Source organism: Schistocerca americana, chromosome 7 (assembly GCF_021461395.2).
Source record: "Schistocerca americana isolate TAMUIC-IGC-003095 chromosome 7, iqSchAmer2.1, whole genome shotgun sequence".
NCBI lineage: Eukaryota > Metazoa > Arthropoda > Insecta > Orthoptera > Acrididae > Schistocerca > Schistocerca americana.
The window spans coordinates 371660754-371681578 of record NC_060125.1 but is presented as its reverse complement, the minus strand read 5'-3'; the positions used below and the strand labels follow the sequence as shown (position 1 = coordinate 371681578).

Genomic DNA, 20825 nt, shown 5'->3' with positions numbered 1-20825 from the left:
GTGTTAGGCACATATTCAAATGAAAATGGATGATATATTTGTATCACAAAGGAAGGCAAATCAAAGTAAACAATACAGGAATGTTTTCTGAGTAATGGGGTTGGGGGACAGGGAAGGTAAACAGGATCTGCTACAGCAAGATAAATGCACAGGAACAGCTGCAGGAAGCACAATTAAATACATAGGACTGTTTGTATAGGCTAGTCAGATACAGTATGGGGCACAACAATACAATTGTAGTACGAGGCAACTACAGCTGTAACTATAGGCAGGGCTTACAGCAAGAAATTAGAGGCATCCTGACATTAACAAACATAGAACTCATACAGGAGTATCTGTGCGGGAGACACATTCTCATCCTACACACTGAGACAGACTGTCACTTTGTTTCAAAGGGTAATCACCTAAGCTACTTGTTGGTTGTCAACCACAGCATTTCAGTATTGTTATTTGTACTCTGTCTTGCATAGTATGGCATCATAGTGTCCACATAAAGCAGGTGCACGAAGAGTACTTCGTACTGGCGCAAATGTGATTTATGTAATTTTATTAAATTTACGTTATTAGAGGGAAATGAGAAATGCACAACTTCCCCTACATCAGGGAAGCTTTTCATAATGAAACACTCACCATTACTATGGTGTCTCCCCTGCGAGCCATCTATGCAGCTACAGCTCAAATTATATTGCATACACTCTACTCTGCCTGATGCAAGACAACAATAAGGCAACCCGCAAAAGCAGTGCCTTATTCTATACACAAATAAATTCTAGATCCTTTTGTGTGACCTGTACAAAATGCAGTCAAAGAAAATGATTTTGATTCTTTTATGCCAATGTCTACCATTATCTACTGAACAGTCTTTTCTTTTGTTTGTCAGTGAGACTGCTGAGATCAAAAACTTTCTTTCGATCTTCCATGTAATATAATTCCCCCCTCAGATACTGTTCCCAGTTGATTAGTGTTCCTTCCAAATAACAGATAACGCATTGTGCTTGGTCCATCAGGTTAGATGAGCTGTCATATTTAGTGCCTTCTCATAAAATTCAAAAGCTTCCCTCTCACACGTATGTCCTTAGCATACGATTATTTTTCCATTATTTCTCTTTTACAACACACTACTGTCAACCTAGAAATCACTTTATCATTAAAAAAGATGATGAATAAATAAACAGTGATGCAAATATGATTCCCAAGTTTGTCAAACGTGTAAGTTGAGTTGAAAGTTTCAGCCACATCAGTTCAGAGCCATTAACCATATTCCTGTCAACAGAGGTCTTTTGTCATTTTACCTGAAATTTGTTCTTGAGTCAGTTGTGTGTTGTAGCCAACATATGAATGAAATTGTCTTTCTGTGATATCAGTTTTGTACCCATCCACTATGTAAATAAAATTTCCCTCCAAAAGCAAGTATGAAAATAAATACTAAGGTTGTTGTGGCCTTCAATCTGAAGAATAGTTTGATGCAGCTCTCAATGCTAATCTATCCAGTGCAAGCCTCTTCATATCTACATAACTACTGTAACCTACATCCAGTTGAGCCTGTATACTGTGGTAAACCACTGGTTTCCCTATATTATTTTTTTTCTCATACACCTGCCTCCATTGCCAAACTGACTATGCCTTGATACCTCACAATGTGTCCTATCAGTCAATACCTCCTTTTGGTCAACTCGTGCCATAATGCTCTAGTCTCCCCAATTTGATTCAGTACTAGTAGCTACATGACCAACCCATCTAATTTTCTGCATTCTTCTGCTAAACAACATTTCAGAAGGTTCTATCCTTGTTTGCCTATCCACATTTCACTTCCATGTAAGGCTATATCACAAATCAACACTTCAGTGAATATTTTCCAACAGTTAAATTTATATTAGATGTTAACAATGTAAAAAAAGACAGATTGCTATTACCGTAAACAAGACACGTCAAGTTGCAGACAGGCATGATTAAAAGATACTCACATATAGCTTTCAGCCACAGCCTTCATCAGTAAGTAAATACAAACACACACGCACACAAAGCAAGCAAGCACACCTCACGCACACGTGAGCATCAACTCCAGCATCTCAATCTCAGGTTCGGAATCTCAACATTTCGACCACAGATGCTAGAGTTGCCAATCTTGTGTGCACTAGGTGTGTGTGTGTGTGTGTGTGTGTGTGTGTGTGTGTGTGTGTGTCCTTACTGATGAAGGCTGTGGTCGAAAGCTATACGTGAGTGTCTTTTAATCATGCCTTTTTGCAACTGAACATGTCTTTTGTACAGTAAATAGCGATCTGTCTTTTCCTACATTGTTGATATTACTACCTGGTGTTTCCATTGTTTGATATATTAGATGTTAAATTATTTTACGGCATTCTGGTTCCTGTACAAGTTACAGAGATCTTTTCACTCTCTGTACTTTATCCCAGGTATGATTAGAATTTTGAAGAATGTATCCTCCTAGCCAACATTGTCAAAAGCCATCTCTAAATCTACAAGTAAGCATAGGTTTGCTTTTCTTCAGTCTGTCTACTATGAACAAATTGCACGGTCAGTATTGGCTTGCATGTCCCTACATTTCTCTTGATGCCAAACTATGGCTTCTACTAGTCTTTCCATTCTACTCCAAATAATCTGTCAGTATTTTGCAACCATGACTTATTAAACTGATGGTTTGGTAATATTCATGCTTTTCAGCAACTCCCTTCTGTGGGACTGAAATTATTACATTCACCTGAAAATCTGAGGGTATTTTTCATATCAGGTGCAATAGTTTTATCCTGGTTGGTTGTCTAAAAGTTCTTAACAATTCTCCTTTGTTTGAACTTAGCTCTCTCAGTGATCGGTCAAATTCTTGTTGCAGTATCATGACTCCCATCTCATTGATTTCCTTTTCCCTTTCCATATATCGTCTTTAGGTTTGAGCACTTTGTATAGCCTTCGTCTTTAGCTTTGAGTCTTTCGTATAGCCTTGTGTAAGTTCCTTCCACCTATCAGCCTTCATTTCTTTACTCGATAATGCCTTGCCACCTAACCTGTTTTCTCCATAGGTTTATTAAATGTTCCATTACACGGCATTAGTCTTTCCCATAGTCATGGATATTCTTACAGCTTGGCATTTCTCCACTAGCCATTAGAGCTGTATCATTTTAAGACTTTCTGCCAATTTCTTTTTAAGAAACATGTATTCTCCTACCCTTTTCCTATATTTTTATATTTTCTCCCTCTGTGAATACAGCTTAATTATACTTCTTACAATCAATAATAAGAGTCCTTTTCTTCCTACAGTTGGAACATGTGCGACAAAGAAAATATCTCTACTTTTATCCAATATTCTTTCTTTACAGTGATGTAAGTGTTCCCGGTCAAATGACTGCATAATCATTAAATGAAAGCATAATGGTACTGTATTGAAACTGTTATGACTTTTCTCAGATCACATTCCAGGAGCTTTAATTTTGGCAATTTCTCGTGACGACATTTTTATCACAGTTTCTCCATTACTTGTAAACATGTAAACAAATGTGACTTCTTGATAATTTACCTGATGCTCTTTATTGTGCTATCTGTCTTCAGTGCAGTATTTAAATCTAAATCAGGTATCTCTACCTTCCTTTACACATTCATTTTCTTTACATTACAATTCAGTGCTAGTTTTCTTTAACAATTATAGAATTACATTTAGAATTTTCATTTTAAAAGTCTTAATGCAGATAAAACTAAATATAAGTGATCAAGGCAAAGCATTAATTTCATTTTCTATTTTAAAATACAAAAACAACCATAGTCATGATAGAAGATTCACAAAAAATTGAAATACAATTAATGCTCAGAAGGCCGTGTAATGAAATACAAATCTAACAACATAACATACAATGAACAAAAATAAAGTACAACCAGCATTGTTTTGAACAGTGAAAAAAATGCTCTACCTCTCTTTGCCTAGCTCTTTCCTCTTTCTCTGCCCTAAGGCGAATACGAAGTGAATTTGCACGCGCACACGCTTGGAAAGCTACTGTCCCCTTCCGCAATCGTCGATACCATTTCATTGCACGATACCTGCGCCATGCTGTTTGTATTACAATTGCTGCAGAAACTTGACTGCGAAGTTGACAAAGGGTTCTCTGTGCCAGGTACATCCTCCATGCACACTGTAGAAAATTAATTAATAAAATTAATTAAAAAAGCAATGTAGCATTTATGATAACACCTTTTCAGTAATAAATAACTTGCTCTTTATTTTGCTGTCTGCCAGCGAGAAAAGAAAAAGTATTAAAACTTTATACTTTAAGATCAAAAGCAGTTTTGATATTTAAATCAACTTGGTAAAAAAAATTTCTACATGCTATTCATGAGGACACTATAGCTTGATTAAAATAGTTGTGTGATTGACAAATAATGTAACTAATGGCAGTAGTGGGAGGTGGGGGCGGAGGGGGGCACCATTCACACCTTGCGCGCAAGAAGTCAAACCTCAAGCATTACAATCATGCAAGTTTTGCAAAGAAAAACAAAATCTGGGTGTCACTGTCTTCATCAATGAAAGGGTGGGTCATGATGGTGGCAGGAATGGCAGTGACTGTCATGCATATGCTGATACTGTACTTGGATATTTAATGGTGAATCACAGGCAAGATGAATGTTCACTAACAAAATGCCAAGTAGGTCAACACGGTAAATACCATGCAATCACTAATTAACCCAACTGAACTAACAAGAGGAAATAACTATAAGGTATGAACAGACCTTGTTTAACAAATTATGATTTCAAGAGATGCACACTATTGATACTGGTTTATGAATCGAAGTAACTGTCATCTGTGTAGCCTAATGACCAGAAGTTAACTCAATAAGTAAAAAAATAAAATGCTCACCATTACTTTTAACTTCATGATCATTCTTCCATCCATTCATTATGTCTTTTTGATGTGTTTCATTATATTATGCTATGCTTCTATCAAGATCTGCTTTATGATATCCCATGGCAAACATCTGCTACTGTCAGCACACATTTTTTATTGTTGTTTCTAATGTTGCTTAATTTGATCTCATACAAGTTCTACCCCATTAATATAGTATGATAATAATACGATAGCAGTCTCAGAATTCTATACAACATCATTTATAACACAAAGAGGCCACAGAGGTTCATTCTGATCCACACTATCTCCGATCATGTCATTCTGGCATTAAGATTTTTTTCTACTATTTAAAAAAATTACAATATTCCTCAAGTCCCACAAAGACATTTGCAAGGGAAAAAACCATTTTACTGTATTTTCTTATGTGTACTGGCTTGATAGCATGATGGTATCATCTGTCTGCCTTGACTCAAAGTATAGATCAAATTTACCCACATTTTGTTAGCTTAAACACTATCTTGAAACTTATGCGTACTTTAAACTGTATGCTAATCCCTCAGCAACAATTTATTATATCTGAAGTGGTCACTTCTTTTAAAAGAAGACAGCAGTTCGTCATGGCTGAGTGTACTTTTTCCTCATGTCAGATACATAAATATGTTGTTGAACTTCATCATCCTGAAAACCGTCAACAACATTAGAGATGCTCTTCTTCACGTCTCAAATCTTCCCTGGAATATTTTCCTTCCTTATTCTAATAATAGTGTTATTGTGAAATTGTAATATGTCTGTATTCTATCAGCACCTCCTCTTCATTCAATGAATCCTCAAATGTTACTGCAATACTCATAAGCCTACCCACTCAGGGCAACACACTATTGTTGTACAGTCACATCTCAGATCCTTCTCCTGCCCTTTCTAGCAGTATTGCAGACTTGAAACAGGTAAGTACAGAAATGACATAACACAGACTGCAGCAGCACACACTGTAATTGTAGGTAATTATGTTTGTGTTCACAGCCAAGAAATAGTTACACACGATTTATGAAGAGTATTAATTTTTATTTAATATTGTCTGTAGATCAATGCTTTTCCAATTATGTTTACAAAAATAATAATATTTATGCCAATGCCCCTTCTCGAGCACACCTATGTACATACCATATCATTGCAAAAAAGGCTACATCAAACAAAAGTTCCAAATGATCTGAACAACTGTAAACTTACGCAATCCACAAATTAATAGTTCACTGATAGCCCTGGAAGATAATTAATCATCAAGCATAAGAGATCTGCAAGTCCAACAATTAATAGTCCATTGCGCAACATTATTTGCTTGTCACAAGCAAATACTACCCTTTATTTTATGATTAATGTTTGGGCTGTAGTTCCTTTTACTTGAAGGGACTGTGCCATTAAAAAAGAAAAACATAAATAAAAACTGAAATGAAGAATTTAAAATTAAAAGCGAGTATACAATGCTTACCCCACATGAAAGATGTTTCTTTGTGAAGCAGGCATATTTAAACAATCTTGATTTTTAAAAAAAAAAAAATTAAGCTACAAAATGTGTGAATTGTGGCAACAAAATATGGAATTTAAGTTGTATCGACTTATGAAAACAAGTCAAAGGTGGTTAAATATATTGTTCACTGGTAAAGAGAACCACATGATATACATCTACTGATTTTTAGCACTTGTAAGCAAACAATAAGTCCTAACATAAATGAGTGATGGTATAACAGCAGCAGCAGCAGCAGCAGCAGCAGGAGCAGCAGCAGCAGCAACAACAACAACAACAACAACGAACAATCTGCAAGTCAACTGATTACTAGTAATTGCATTGCAATAGGCATGAATTCATGAGTGTTTCATAAGGTGTTGCGTGAAAAGTTACTGATTTACACAGATTACTAGAACTGACAGATGCAACAATAGCAAAATAATAAGACAGTAAGTTTCAATTTATTTGAAAAACTGAAAATTACTGCTTATGAATTAAGTGTAAGGTTTAGAAGGAAAAAAAACTCTTAACTTCTTCATATGCTGAAACCTAAACATGGCTTACACGTACATCCACACTGTCTCCTGCAACTTTCACAGTAAAATCAATACAGAGGGCGGAAAATTTAAGAAAGAAAATAAATAAATCAACATGATAATTAAACCAAAATTAAACCAGTTTCACTTGTCATGTATATCTGAAACAAAGCAGATCATGTACCTTTTTAAGCTATTAGAGAGAAATTATTTCTACTCATAACACCAAGTATGTCTACGACTAAAAAATTTTTATATTGTTCGAATATCTGTAAATTGTACTAATACATTTTCTAATTTCACTGCAATAGGAACAAATACCCCTCATATTTAGTAATGAGATAGAAACAATGATAATAGTTATTCCTAAACTATCGATTCACCTTTGACAGCTGTTGTATTAAATCATCACATTCTGCTGCAGCTCCCCAGACTCTGTTAATGACTAAGTGTGGCCTCTGAGTTTCTTTCAGGGGTACTGACAAGTTAACTTGAGCTTCCTTGCTGACTCCTACACTCTCATGAAAAATACAGTTGCACCGTCGCTCAGGTACTTGATTGCTGTTGACAAGTAAGCATACAGCAGAATATGCACCCCATATCTCTCGGTTGCTTTTCACAGTTTTGGTCCTGAAGTTGCTTTCACTTACTTTCTCTGTTGTGGTTTCATTTTACTGCATTCAATTTTGCTTTACGTCTTACTGTTCATTAGTAGTGGCATCACAGGGTTTTTCTCATTGTTAAGATGGCATTAATAAAGATATAGAAACTGCATTCAATTTTGCTTTATTTCTTGCTGTTCATTAGTAGTGGCATCACAGTGCTTTTCTCATTACCTATTCTACAAAGAAAATGACAAACTGTTATCATTAAACTGAGGAAGAAGACCATAGAGATAATCACAAAGAGCAACAGTGAGGATGATTTATTCGATGTCCATGTGAAAAAGAACCCCTCCACAGATTCTGAAATCAACAACCCTAAGCTGTCTACATCTGCAGGTGTAAAACTAAAGTCTTATGTTTCAACAAGAGATGTAATTGATAGTTCTTCTGAATCTGAAGTATCCAAAAGCGATAGTAACTTTCAAATGGGTCACCAAAATTGGATCATGAGCTGCTTAAGGGAAAACAATACTTACATCTCTGCTGAATTGTAACAACCATAATCCACCCATACAGCCGCATATATTAGCATACCACGTCCGAAATTTGGGCAGGTGCAATGTCCCCATATTAAATCCGCCCGGGGATTAACAATGTGGGCCATTGTACCAGCCTGTCTGTATGTGATTTTCTTTGGTGGTTTCCCGTATCTAACTAAATAAATAACAGACTCGTATCCCACTCCCCCAACAGTTACATGATTACATACAATTATAAAGCGTTTAGACTCTTTCACGTGAGTATCACTACATGCAAACAGTTCAAAATGGTTCAAATGGTTCTGAGAACTATGGGACTCAACTGCTGAGGTCATTAGTCCCCTAGAACGTAGAGCTAGTTAAACCTAACTAACCTAAGGACATCACACACATCCATGCCCGAGGCAGGATTCGAACCTGCGACCGTAGCGGTCTCGCGGTTCCAGACTGCAGAGCCAGAACCGCGCGGCCACTTCGGCCGGCCATGCAAACAGTCAGGGTGCACATATTTCCTTCCAGGGGGAACAGGGTGGCAGCAGGTAGGGATCAGCTAGCACTTAAATTAATCACTCCAAATTCAATAGCAACCATGTTGAACAAAGGCACATTCACAGAGAAGATACAAAGTCAGAAAATAATTTTTACATCTACAATAATGCTATCTTAACAATGACAAATCACAGAGTGACAGGAGGAGACATCAGAGAAACCACTCCACAAATGCTCAGCACAATGTGAGGCCAGTTGCTCATGTAACCTTGGCTCAGGTCAAATCCCAAACATGGGCTATTTAGCACAGGTAGGGGCATTAGACAATAATGAAACTGTGCTCAGTTTGGCACGTTAAGAAGCACATCTGCTGCAGCCACAGTGTTCCAAGCCACACATGGACCCTAATTAACTAACTCACAATTAATTTAGCTAAAAAAAAAATATTGCATATCATCTTTATTTTTCTTTGGAGAATCTGATTCTCAACTATATCGTTCCTGTTACTTCTAAGTTTCACATTACTCTCTCCACATTGGACAGTTGCTCGTTAATTTGTTTTACCAGTTACTCCTAACTTCACAATACAAGTATTTCAGCAATCTCCCAACTGATTTAGTTCCTTAAAAGATACACAATTCTGAAATGCAGGTCTACACAAATTTGCTCATGACTGTCGCCATTAACTGAAAGTCGCAAGTGCAATACATTTTATACTAAGTTGTGTTAAGACTGGTAAAAAAGATACATGCGCCAAAGGAAAATTCCTGAGAATGAAATAACTAAAAAAACTGGCTGAGATATAGGTAAAAGCACTATAAAGATGTGTACTACACAACATGAAAGATATATACATCTTCAGGTAAAACACATGTAGGTTAACATATAAAATTCAACACAAATCAAGAGCACAATGCAAAGCACAAGGCCAAGAGAAGTAATAGCCACTATGTATATGCAAGTATACGAGGTGTGCCAAGTCAATAATGAGACTGGTGTCAGAATTGTGGTACACTCCAAACAAAGTTACAACTAACTCTTATCCCTTCAACATACTCCCCTCCTCTATCTATATACACTACTGCAGGCGTTTCTTCCATTGTTCAAAGCAATGCTGTAGGTCATCCACTGTCACCTTCAACAATTCTGCTGTTTCTGCTTTTACCTCTCGAACAGACTTTTAATGCACTTTTCATTTTCGGGAACAGATAAAAATCATAGGGAGATAGATTTGAAGAATATGGAGGATGTTCAAGCATAGGAATGTGCTTGTCCACTAAAAACTGTTTCACAGATACGACACTGTGGACTAGCATTGTCCTGATGCACAATCTACGCATTGTTTTTCCACAAATCTGATCGCTTCTTCCTAATTCTTTCCCTTGGCTTGATTAGGGCATCTCTGTAGTATTTCTGATTAACAGTTTGACCCTCGGGCACCCATTCGTCATGATAACAGTTTTACTTGCTTCTGAGAACCTTTTTGCCATTCAAAAACTCACACAAGTGACAGAATTATCATAAAACAACTTGTTTAAAAAATGAAAACATCCTGCTGGCAATTTTTTTAATTTCATGAAGGGTTTGAGGTTAATGCACTGCTTAATTTTTAAGTTCACCAAGCTTGCAGTACTACTATAGAACAATATCTTCTACAATCAAGGCTCAAAACCAGACCAAAATGTGAAATGAACAGTGGCTGCTCTTGAAGGTTCAAGGTCAGCTGCATTTAAATACCAACCTCAACCTCAACCTCTCAACCTCACCACCTCTTTGCCCCCCTCCCCCCCAAGAGGTTGTGCAATATGAGGTGGGCAGCCTTGTTATTTAATTGCCACAGCTCATAAGTATGTATAAATCTTGTTGTAATACTTGGACAGGGCAGACTCAGTTATAAAATTCACACACTTCCTGGCCTTTGTTATATTGCTAAGTTTTTTTTTAACTACAGTCTATGTTGCATACACAAAGTTTCTTTAAGCTTCATTTACTTACAAAACCTTTTGAATTTACAAGTCAGATTGTTACATCTATTTTTATTTTTTAATTTTTTAGATTTCAGGATTATAGCAACTGCAAATACTGATCTCCTGAATGCTCGTCATTTTTTTGTAAAATGTAACAACTTATAGACCCAGTAGATTTTATTTACTATAGCTAGACACTACTGTAATAAAAAAAACTGAAAGATACAGGACACAGGAAACTGTTGCCCTGTGTTGTGTTCAACGCCTGATAGAGGATAACATTGTGTGTACTTCAGTTGTGAAAAGATGTGAAATTTCTCTTGATAATATACACAAGTTTCCTTATACTGCTGACTGTTATTACTAAATTGTATATTACGGATGTGTCAGTGGTCTCCCTGCAAACCAATACCTAAAGTTATACAATCACAGCTACAGTGGAGGAAAAGGCATGTAGAGGGAAAGGGACAGTGGAGGAGGTACAGGTGCAGATCAAGTAAGGGAACGCGTCAGGGGTATGGGAGGAGAGGGTAGAGAGGGCTAGGCAGCAAAACACACACACACACACACACACACACACACACACACACACACACACAGAGAGAGAGAGAGAGAGAGAGAGAGGGACAGAGAGAGAGAGAGAGAGAGAGAGAGAGAGAGAGAGAGAGAGAGAGAGGGACAGAGAGAGAGAGAGAGAGAGAGAGAGAGAGAGAGAGAGAGAGAGAGAGAGAGAGAGATTCACTGTATTAGTGTCTTTGTGCCCTGCAAAGAATATAATGTGTAAAATGGAAAATTCAGTTTAGGAAACTGCTAAAATTACAAGGAGACAAGAGTGGTGGACAGTGCTCACCTGCATGGGATTCAATTCCCCACATTGCTGACAGGAACACTTAAAAGCAGAAAATACTAATCTCAGCTTTCAGAACTAATATGTTTCTTCTTCAAGGAAGGAAGTAGGATTGGTTAGATGGGGGATGGTTGGTGAGTAGTTAAGTACGTCAGTGCTTCATGTAACTTATGAACATTCGAAAACTGATTATTGCATAATGTCAGGAACCTATTTGAGTTGTTCTGTCTAACCTTACAATCGCAGTAGATTGATGAAGTAACATTTATACTTCTGATACTATTGTCAACAGTAACATGACAAAAAAAGTTTGGTGGAATACGAACAATTTGAAGTTGTAAAGACAACCAGCCACAGTATAGTCCAGATTTTGAGGAACAGACAAGACAAACCGCAATGTGGGAGATCAGCCTACAAACTTGCAGTGTACCTCAGACGTTACAATTCTTTTGAAAATGAAGCACATAAGGCACAGCAGCATAAAAACAACAGAAAGTGTGGCACACAGCATACAAAACTAGCAGAAAGTGAAGCTGATTAGGCTAGGCGTATTCTTAGCATTGTGAAGAGTTGTCAGTAGACATCCAGATCAAATCATTAACTGTATACTGTGCTCGATGCCTTGAGACGTGCGATAAATGCCTAAAGTAATTTTTTGTGTAATTGGGTAGGCACATTTGACCGCAGAAGGTATTGAAAAAGAGTGACACATAGAGGCCCCAGTGCAGTTCCCAACTAGAATACAAATGTTTGTTAGTGGCATCCATGAAACAAGTTGACAGACATTCAGTATTTGTACCCCTCTTACACTTAAAAACCTACAGGCACAAAAATGGGGAAAGGCTACCTGTAGCAGACTGATTCACAGTGCACCAACACCCACTACAAGCACACAGACTTTACTAGCTTCTGAGCTACATCTCTGCATAAATACTGCAACCTACATCCATTTGAACATGCTTACCTCATTCAAGCATTGGTCTCCTTGTATAATTTTATCAACACACTCCCTTTTATTACCAAATTGACTATTCCTTAACACCAAACCAAAACCTTCTTTTAGTCATGTTGTCCCATAAATTTTGATTCTCCTCAATCCTATTAAGTACCTCATTACTTGTTATTCAATCTACTCATCTGATCTTTAGCATCCTTCTACAAAATCAAATTTCAGAAGCTTCTTTCTCTTCTTATCTGAACTGTTTATCGCCCACCTTCAAAACAGACTTTCTAACGAATTTACATTCAATGTTTACATATTCCTTTCTTTCATAAATGTTCATCTAACTCTTGCCAGCCTGCATTTTTATCCTCTCTACTTTGGCCATTATCAGTTTTTTGCTGCCCAAACAGGAAAACTCATCTACTACTTTTAGTGTCTCATTTCCTAACCTAGTTCCCTTAGTATTGCCTGATTTGACCACATTTCATTACCCCTGTTTTACTTTTGTTGAAATTGCTCTTACAATATCCTTTCAAGACACTATCCATTCCATTCAACAGCTTTCCCAGGTCCTTTGCTGTCTCTGACAGAAATACAATGTTTTCGGCAAACCTCAAAGTTTTTATTTCTTCTCCCTGAGCTTTAATTGCCTTTCCAAATGTCTACTTAGTTTCAGTAGTTGTGAGGCAAAAGTTGTTAGCGTGGCACTTTGTGAAAGCGGTGCCATTGATATTGGTGCCTTATGCTATAAAAATTAATGTAACAAACACTACAGTTCTGACTTCATGAAGCAAGAGTGATGCTATCACGCCATGTAACAAGGTGGCCTGTGAGCTTCAGTAACTTTGTGAACTGGACTCACAGGTCACCAAAGGTTGCCCATGCCTGCTCTAAATCTACAAATGCTGCAAGCATACATTTGCCTTTCTTCAACCTAGGTTGTAAGATAGTCATAGGATGAGTATTGCCTCGTGTATTCCTACGTTTGTCTGGAATCCAAACTGATCTTACCCGAGGTTGGCTTCTATCAGTTTTTCCATTATTCTGTAATTAATTAATGTCAATGTTTTGCACTATGACTTATTAAACTGATGGTTCGGTAGTATTCATATCTGTCAGCACCTATCTTCTTTGGAACAGAAATTATTACATTCTTTCTGAAATCTGAGAGTATTTCCTCACTCTCATATTCTTGTACACCAGGTGGAACAATTCTGTCATGGCTAGCTTTCTCAAGGATCTAAGTAATTCTAAAGGAATACTGTCTATTTAAAGGGCTTTGTTTCCACTTAGTTCTTTCAGTGTTCTGCCAAGTTTTTCTCTTAGTATCATATTTCCTCCCATCTCATGTTCACCTGTTTCCTCCTCTTTTTCTATACTACTGTTCTTGGTTTGTTTCCCTATACAGACAAACTACATATTTCTTGGAGTTTCAGCTTTACCTTCTTTTGTTAGTACTGGCTAGTCATTTGAGCTCTTAATACATCTGATTCTCTTTTCTCCTAAGATCTCTGATTTTCCTAATCATCATCTATCTTGCCCCCTGTAATGCATGCTTCTATAACCTTGTATTGTTCCCTAGCCATTCCTGCTAAGTCATTTTGCACTTACTGTCAGTCTAATTTTTTGGACTTCTGTATTTCCTTTTGTCCACTTCATTTGCTGCATTTTTATTTTCTCAGTCCACTAATCAAATTCATTATCACCTATGATATCCAACAATTTCTTCTGGGCCTTGTCTTTTTACCTATTTGATCCTCTGCTGCCTTCACTATTTCATCTCTCAGTGACACCCATCGATCTTATATTGTACTCCTTTCCCCTGTTTCAGTCAATCGTTGCCTAATGCTCTCTCTGAAACTCTCAACAACCTGTAGTGCCTTCAATCCATATAGTTTCTATTTCCTGAATTTCCTACTCTTCTGGAATTTCTTCAGTTGTAATCTGAAATTCATAACCAGTAAATTATAGTCAGTGCATTAAGAGGTGCTATCCACAATTTTCAGGACTAGTGCTGTGATCTTTTGACTAATGGTCACCATTAACCTCGAAGTAGTTCCCATCTGCACATACACACCAGTCCCAGCACATCTGCCACTGGTCAAACGTTTTCTGGAAGTAATGTTCTTTGAGGGTGTTTCTCACTGCCAGCAATGCTTCTTGAACCCTCTCTAGAGTGTCAAACCGACAGCCTTTCAACTTGAGTTTCAGTTTTGGGAATAGCACGAAGTCGCAAGGTGGTAAATCTGGCGAGTACAGTGGTTGGGGTACAACCGCCATGTTGTTTTTTGCCAAAAAGGTCCTGGATAGCAAGGATGTATGACAAGGCGCATTGTCGTGATGCAGCAGTCAGTTCCCTTGACGCCAAAGTTCGGGCCGTCGTCGCCGCATGTTTTCACGGAGCCGTAGCAAAACGTCACAGTAGTAGGCGAAATTCACTGTTTGGTTGGGTGGGACGAATTCTTTGTGCACAATTCCCTTGGTATCAAAGAAAACAATGATTGTGCTCTTCACCTGTCTCACTTTTTTGGGTCTTGGAGAGCCCAGGCTCTTCCACTGGGACGATTGTTGCTTTGTCTCTGGGTCATAACTGTAAATCTAGTTGAATCACTGCAAGGGTCTCCGTAGAATTTTTCCTGAGATTTGCACAGAATTTGATACACACGCACTGTTATGTTCACAAATGCATCGTAAAATCGACACACACCAAACACAGAGTATTACGGAAATCAGTGGGCATGCAATACGTCCTCTGCTCTCACCACCTAGTGGTGCAGAGATCTACTACTCCTAATTTCCAGAGGGCAGCACCAGTTCCGAAAATTTTTGATTCCACCTCATATAGACACGTCTGCCCCTGGAAATGTCTTTAAAAATTATAAAACTTAGTTTCAAAATCTCTGTGTAACCATTATTAATTCATCTGAAACTGTCAGCATCCCAGGTCTCTTTCATGTAGTCAAACCTTCTTTACAAGTCTTAAATCTAATGTTAGAAATGATTAAATTATGCTGGGTACAAAATGCTACAAGAAAGCTTCCTTTTTCATTCCTTTCTCCCAGTCCAGCTTCTCTTGCGAATAATTACCTTTATCCAATCATATGTTCTTTCAATCTCTCCACCATCTGTGGAGTTAGTTGGCATATAATGTTGTACTACTGTGATAGTTGATACCTTAACATTTATCTTTGCTGTGATAATGCATTCACTACGCTGTTCATAGTAGCCTACCTGCATTTCTATTGTCTTATGCATTTTTACACCTACTCCTGTGTTACATCTAGGTCATTTTTTGTTGATATTACTGTACTGACCTGACTGTATGTCCTCTTCTACCTGCCTTTCTATTTCACTAATCTCCACAATATCTAACTACAACCAAGCCATTTCCCTTTTTAAATCCTCTAATCTACCTATTCAATTACAAAATTTAACATTCCACACAAATAACAGAATGAAAGTTTTGTTTCTTCTGATGACATCCTCCCGAGTAGTCCCTGCCCGGGGATATAAATGGGACTATTACAGCTACAGAATATTTTACACAAGAGGATGTCATCATCATTAAGCCATAGAGTAGAACTATATGCCCTCAGAAAAAAATAAAATAATGGCTGTAGTTTCCCCTTACTTTCAGGCATTTGCAGTACCACCACAACAAGGTCACACTGGCTAATGTCTTATGACCTGATAAGTCCACCAAACAGGCAGTTACTGAAAAGGCTGCTGCCCCTCTTCAGCATCCAAGCCTCTCCAAGATACCCTTCCATTATGGTTGAATCTACAGTACAGCTATATGTACTGTCAAGGCACCCAAGTCACTTCACTTCAGTAAGCTACACTACTATTTGTCACAATTTCACCAGCTGGGAGGAAACATGTAGTAACAATGAAATTTATTCCATACATTAGGGAAATCAAAATACAAAAATGATTAAACAAAGGAAAATCAGGTCATTACTAAAATTATTAGAATTACAGAACTGACCATGCACTCTGAATGAAAGCAAAAAAATGCTCCAATTGCAGCCTCTGGCCATTGTAACACTGAATCAAACAGGGCTTGGATAATCTGCTACAGAACATAATGCCACATGGTCTGCAGACACATCCACTAAGCATCGACCATGCTTACACAAGGACCAGAACAAAATAGTTGCAGACTGACCACACCCCAAACATATTCGATGAGCATGTCCGGCAAACATGCAAGCAAGGGAAGCTGTGGTACATGTCATTCTTTGAAGAAGGCTTGCACATTCCTTGCCACATGTAGATGGGTATTGTCCTGCTGAAACATGGCATGTGGAGCTTCCTGCAATAGGAGCAATGTCTCGTGTTGTAAAACATCCCCAATGTAGCGGTTGTTCTTCAGCTTGCTCTAAATATGCAGTCTGCCTGATTGCGTTCACCACAGTAGGACATAATAAGTACACAGCCATTACTGTAGGGCAATATGAATTGGGGCTCATCCAAAAACACTAGATTTTGCCGCTCAACGCACCAGAGACAATGTACACCACATACCCATGGCAGTCTGAAGCTTCATCAGTTTCGGGTCAATGCAAGCCTATGTAACAACATGTGTGCTACCAGATGGGCCCCCAGTAGATCGCGTTAAAGCTTAACGCGGAAACATCCACATCTGTTCATTGCTGCAATACCAAGCCAACATTGTGGATGAAGCTATTCTGTCAGTTATGGCCATATGGACAAGATATTGGTCATCCTGCACAGTTCTCATGTCATGTGGTCCAGTACCCATCGTCGTTGTGTACTATATGTCTCCTATCCACTGGTTCCACATAATCATCACTGTCGTAGCAGCACGCTCAATAAGAGCCGCAATGTAGTGGAGTAACAAACTCATTACATGGAGATCAGCCATTCTGACTCATCTGAACTCTTATGGCTGTTATGGTTTATTGTACCTCCCAATCACACCAAGGGTGGTACTATTTTTACCTTATACAAGGAATTTGGTACCATTCCGGGCCTGTGTGTCACTGGTCAGAGATGGGATGTGGTCCTTCTGAAGACTGAGTGATATTGTGGCCCGGGTGGTGAGGAGAAAGAAGTTCATGGCAAGCCAAAAGTTACGGGCAACAGGAGAGGCGGTCTAGTGAGCCATCAGGCATAGCACACACTTGGTATTAAGAAATGTGACTTGCTGGAGTTGTGCCGGTTGGCACCTCTTTGCCTATCGATAGGTTTGCTGCGGTTGATGGGCTGTGTGTTGTGCACAGCTGGGAGGATGGCTGCGCATTGAGAATGGTGTTTACATGGGGGACTGTGGAGCGACAACAAGGAAGTGTGGGTTGTATATGGGGCAATATGCAACCGAACATCTGTGTAACACGTGAGGCTATAGCAGTCGGTACTCTGCAACTGATGTTGAAACTTGCAGTGATTACAGTGGTAAAGTCTGTGGAGACTGAACTGCCTTCAGAGACAAACAGGGCATATATAGCATGGACATGATGGTATGTTTCTTTACAGGGAACGTGGTAGATGGGAGCAGCTTCCTGTTCTGTAGTATGGATGGACTGAATCAAAAGACTGTTATGTGACAAGTCTTCTGAGTAATTTCGTATGGAAAGGAATCTTCTGCTCTGAACTGATATCATTTATTGCTTGTTGTCACTATGTTTTGCCAAAAACTTATGGACGATATAGTTGGTCTTTGTCTTGGGACCCTCCAAGCAATATAAATCTCACAAAACAGAACACACATTATTGGTGTTTATTTGTCTATAGTGTTAGTGCTCATGCTGTGGTATAAGTATAAACTTCACAATATGGTGATGTGGGACTCTGATATAGTGCATTTTTTGTATTAAATCATTTTCACCTACCTGTGGGGTGCTAACCATGTCATTGGACCCCTTGTACATATTTCCGTATCTTGCTGGGCAGCAGGAGCTGTATCGTATGGTGTCTCTGTTTCAGATGAACCTTAGGTATGGTAACTACCTTTTACCTGTATGGACAGTAAACAGAAACGCCCTAACAAGTAATGGCTGTTGATGAGTGGAAATATGCCATGCTGGTGTCAGAAGATGCAACTTCATGAGCCATTTCACCAAAGTTCTCAAGTTACATAAATGTCTGTTTAGTACCTCAATGACCCTTATGTTGTATATTAATATCCTTTAAAATTTAGTAATGAATGACTTAGATTGTAGTTTTGGATTTTAGTTATGCTATTTTGGTGTTAGTGAAAACTGTCTCCTAAAACTATTGGGGGGGGGGGGGGGGGGGGAGAGGCCTCTATAGAAAATTATAATATAGAGATGTGTGAGTATAGAATGACAGGGAGTACATGAAAGGTTCACACTAAAATCTTTGTTTGAGTAATTCTGAGCTGCACCAATTTTCGAGCCATATATGACCTGTCAGTATTACAGGGTTTCTGTCACTATGAAATGTAGGATAACTCATATTTCTGAGTTAGGGAACCCATGTGGTGTTGCTTTCAAATGAAAGTATAGTTGAAGCACCATGAACTTTGTCTTTCTGTGATAGTTTACTGCTCAAACTGTTCCTGCCCTGGAACTAAATGGTGTTACCTTTTCTATGAAGATGAGTTTGGTAACACACAAGTTAAATGTAACATTAGTGTTTCAATAAATGTCACTCTGTACTCATTTTTCTGAGTTTAATTTGAGTAGTTGAAGTTCTACAACACAAATGATAGCAGGCCACAACATCTGCCAAAACAGTGCACAGTGACAATACTCTTAGTTTCCTGATTAACTGTACTTTATTACCGACTTGCTAACTTTAATTTTATGGTGTTACAGAATAATATCACTTGTCTGGGAAAAGAGGAGCTAATACACGAGCTACGGAGATAATGTGTCCAGACACAAGGAAATATCAGTGAGTAACAGTGAAAATCGTGCCAAAATATGGAACTACCAATTGCTGTCATCCCGAAGGGCATAGAACAGGTGAGTTTGGATGCCACTGCTGTTAATGTTGCGCTCACAGAAGTTAATCAGGCAAGGGAGTTGTTCACTGATTCCAGACTAACATCTTCACAAGTTAGAAATCTGCAAGCTAAAGTAGTGCATTATTCACAGAGAATAGAGGATTTGTTGACATTACCTTCTGAACAGAGAGAGGCATTTCAAAAGCACATTGCTTAATTGCGGGAATGGACTAACATGTCGGCATTAGCGGATGGAGCAAGTGCCACCATGGAAATAGGTACGCAGCAAATATAAGAATATGCATTGGAACCCCAAATAAGCATGTATGATAAATTACCTAACCCTTTAGTGCAGCTCTGAACAGGTTAAGAGGTAATATCATGTGACACAGTAGCAGACTTAAGCCACCTGCTGGTTTTGTTAGTACAGATTGAGGATCAAATTGAAGCAATTTGGTTATCATCACAACAAAATTTGTGGCTGTTAGTTGGTAGAGCATGAGACATTTGCAAGCAATATAATCAGGAAGCAGTACAAGGGGGCATACCTTGCAAGGGAACACTACCATGAAGAATTTTGCAGGATTTAACTACATATGGTCATGAGTAGGAAATAACAGAAAGATCTCCAGTTATGTAGATAAGGTAAAGCTGAGTTGCGCTGTGGAAGCGTGTTGGGCCCACAACCCTTAGGTCCATGGATCATAACCACACTTTGCTACCATTTGTGCCATGGGACATCAACTATTCAAATTAAACTCTGAAAATGAGTACAGAGTGACGATTGTAGAAACACTGATCTTAAATTTAATTAATATGTTACGCAAACTCATCATAACAAAATCATCATAAAAAAGGTAACACCATTCAGTTCCGGGGCAACAACAGTTTAAAAGCAATAAACCATCGCAAAAAGACAAAGTTCATGTTGCTTCAACTCTACTTACATTTGAAAGCAACACCACATGGGTCCTGTAACACAGACATATAAGTTATCCCACATTTCACAGTGACAACAACCCCGTAACACTAACAGGACATACATGGCTCCAAAACTAGTGCAGCTCATAATTATGCAAATACAGATTTTAGTGTGAACCTTTCATGTGCCCCCAGACATTCTATATCCACACCTCTCTATATTATTATTTTATAAGAGCTGCCCCTGCAGTCTTACTTGAAAATTTTCACTTTATGCCAACAATAGCATTACAAGAATATGAAACCAACAATAGCATTACTAAAATCCAAAACTACAATCAAAGTCATTCATTACTAAATTTAAAAGCATAATAAAGAGTATCATCAATATACAAAACAAACATTTATGTAACTTGCAAACATCGATGAAATGGCTCATGAAGTTGCATCTTCTTCATCAGGTTGGCACATTTTCACTCATTTAATGGCTTTTACTTATTCAGGCCATTCTGTTTACTGTACATACAGGTAAAAGGTAGATACCATACCCAAGGTTCATCTGAAACAGAGATAGTACACGATACAGCTCCTGCTGCCCAGCAAGATACAGAAAAATCCATATGAGGTCCGATGACATAGTTCGCACTCCACAGTTGGATGCAAATGATTTAATACCCAAAATGCACCATAACC

The 20825-nt window shown here is 38.2% G+C and overlaps 1 protein-coding gene across 1 annotated transcript in view; it reads right to left on the bottom strand.

Annotated features, from left to right (window-relative positions):
- The window catches only part of LOC124622651 (unconventional myosin-IXa-like), a 329610-nt gene that overhangs the window by 132069 nt on the left and 176716 nt on the right, over window positions 1-20825 (bottom strand). Inside the window, exon 16 of the mRNA XM_047148429.1 lies at window positions 3918-4136. Coding sequence (XP_047004385.1) covers window positions 3918-4136 — 219 coding nt within the window. The remainder of the gene's footprint in view (window positions 1-3917; window positions 4137-20825) is intronic.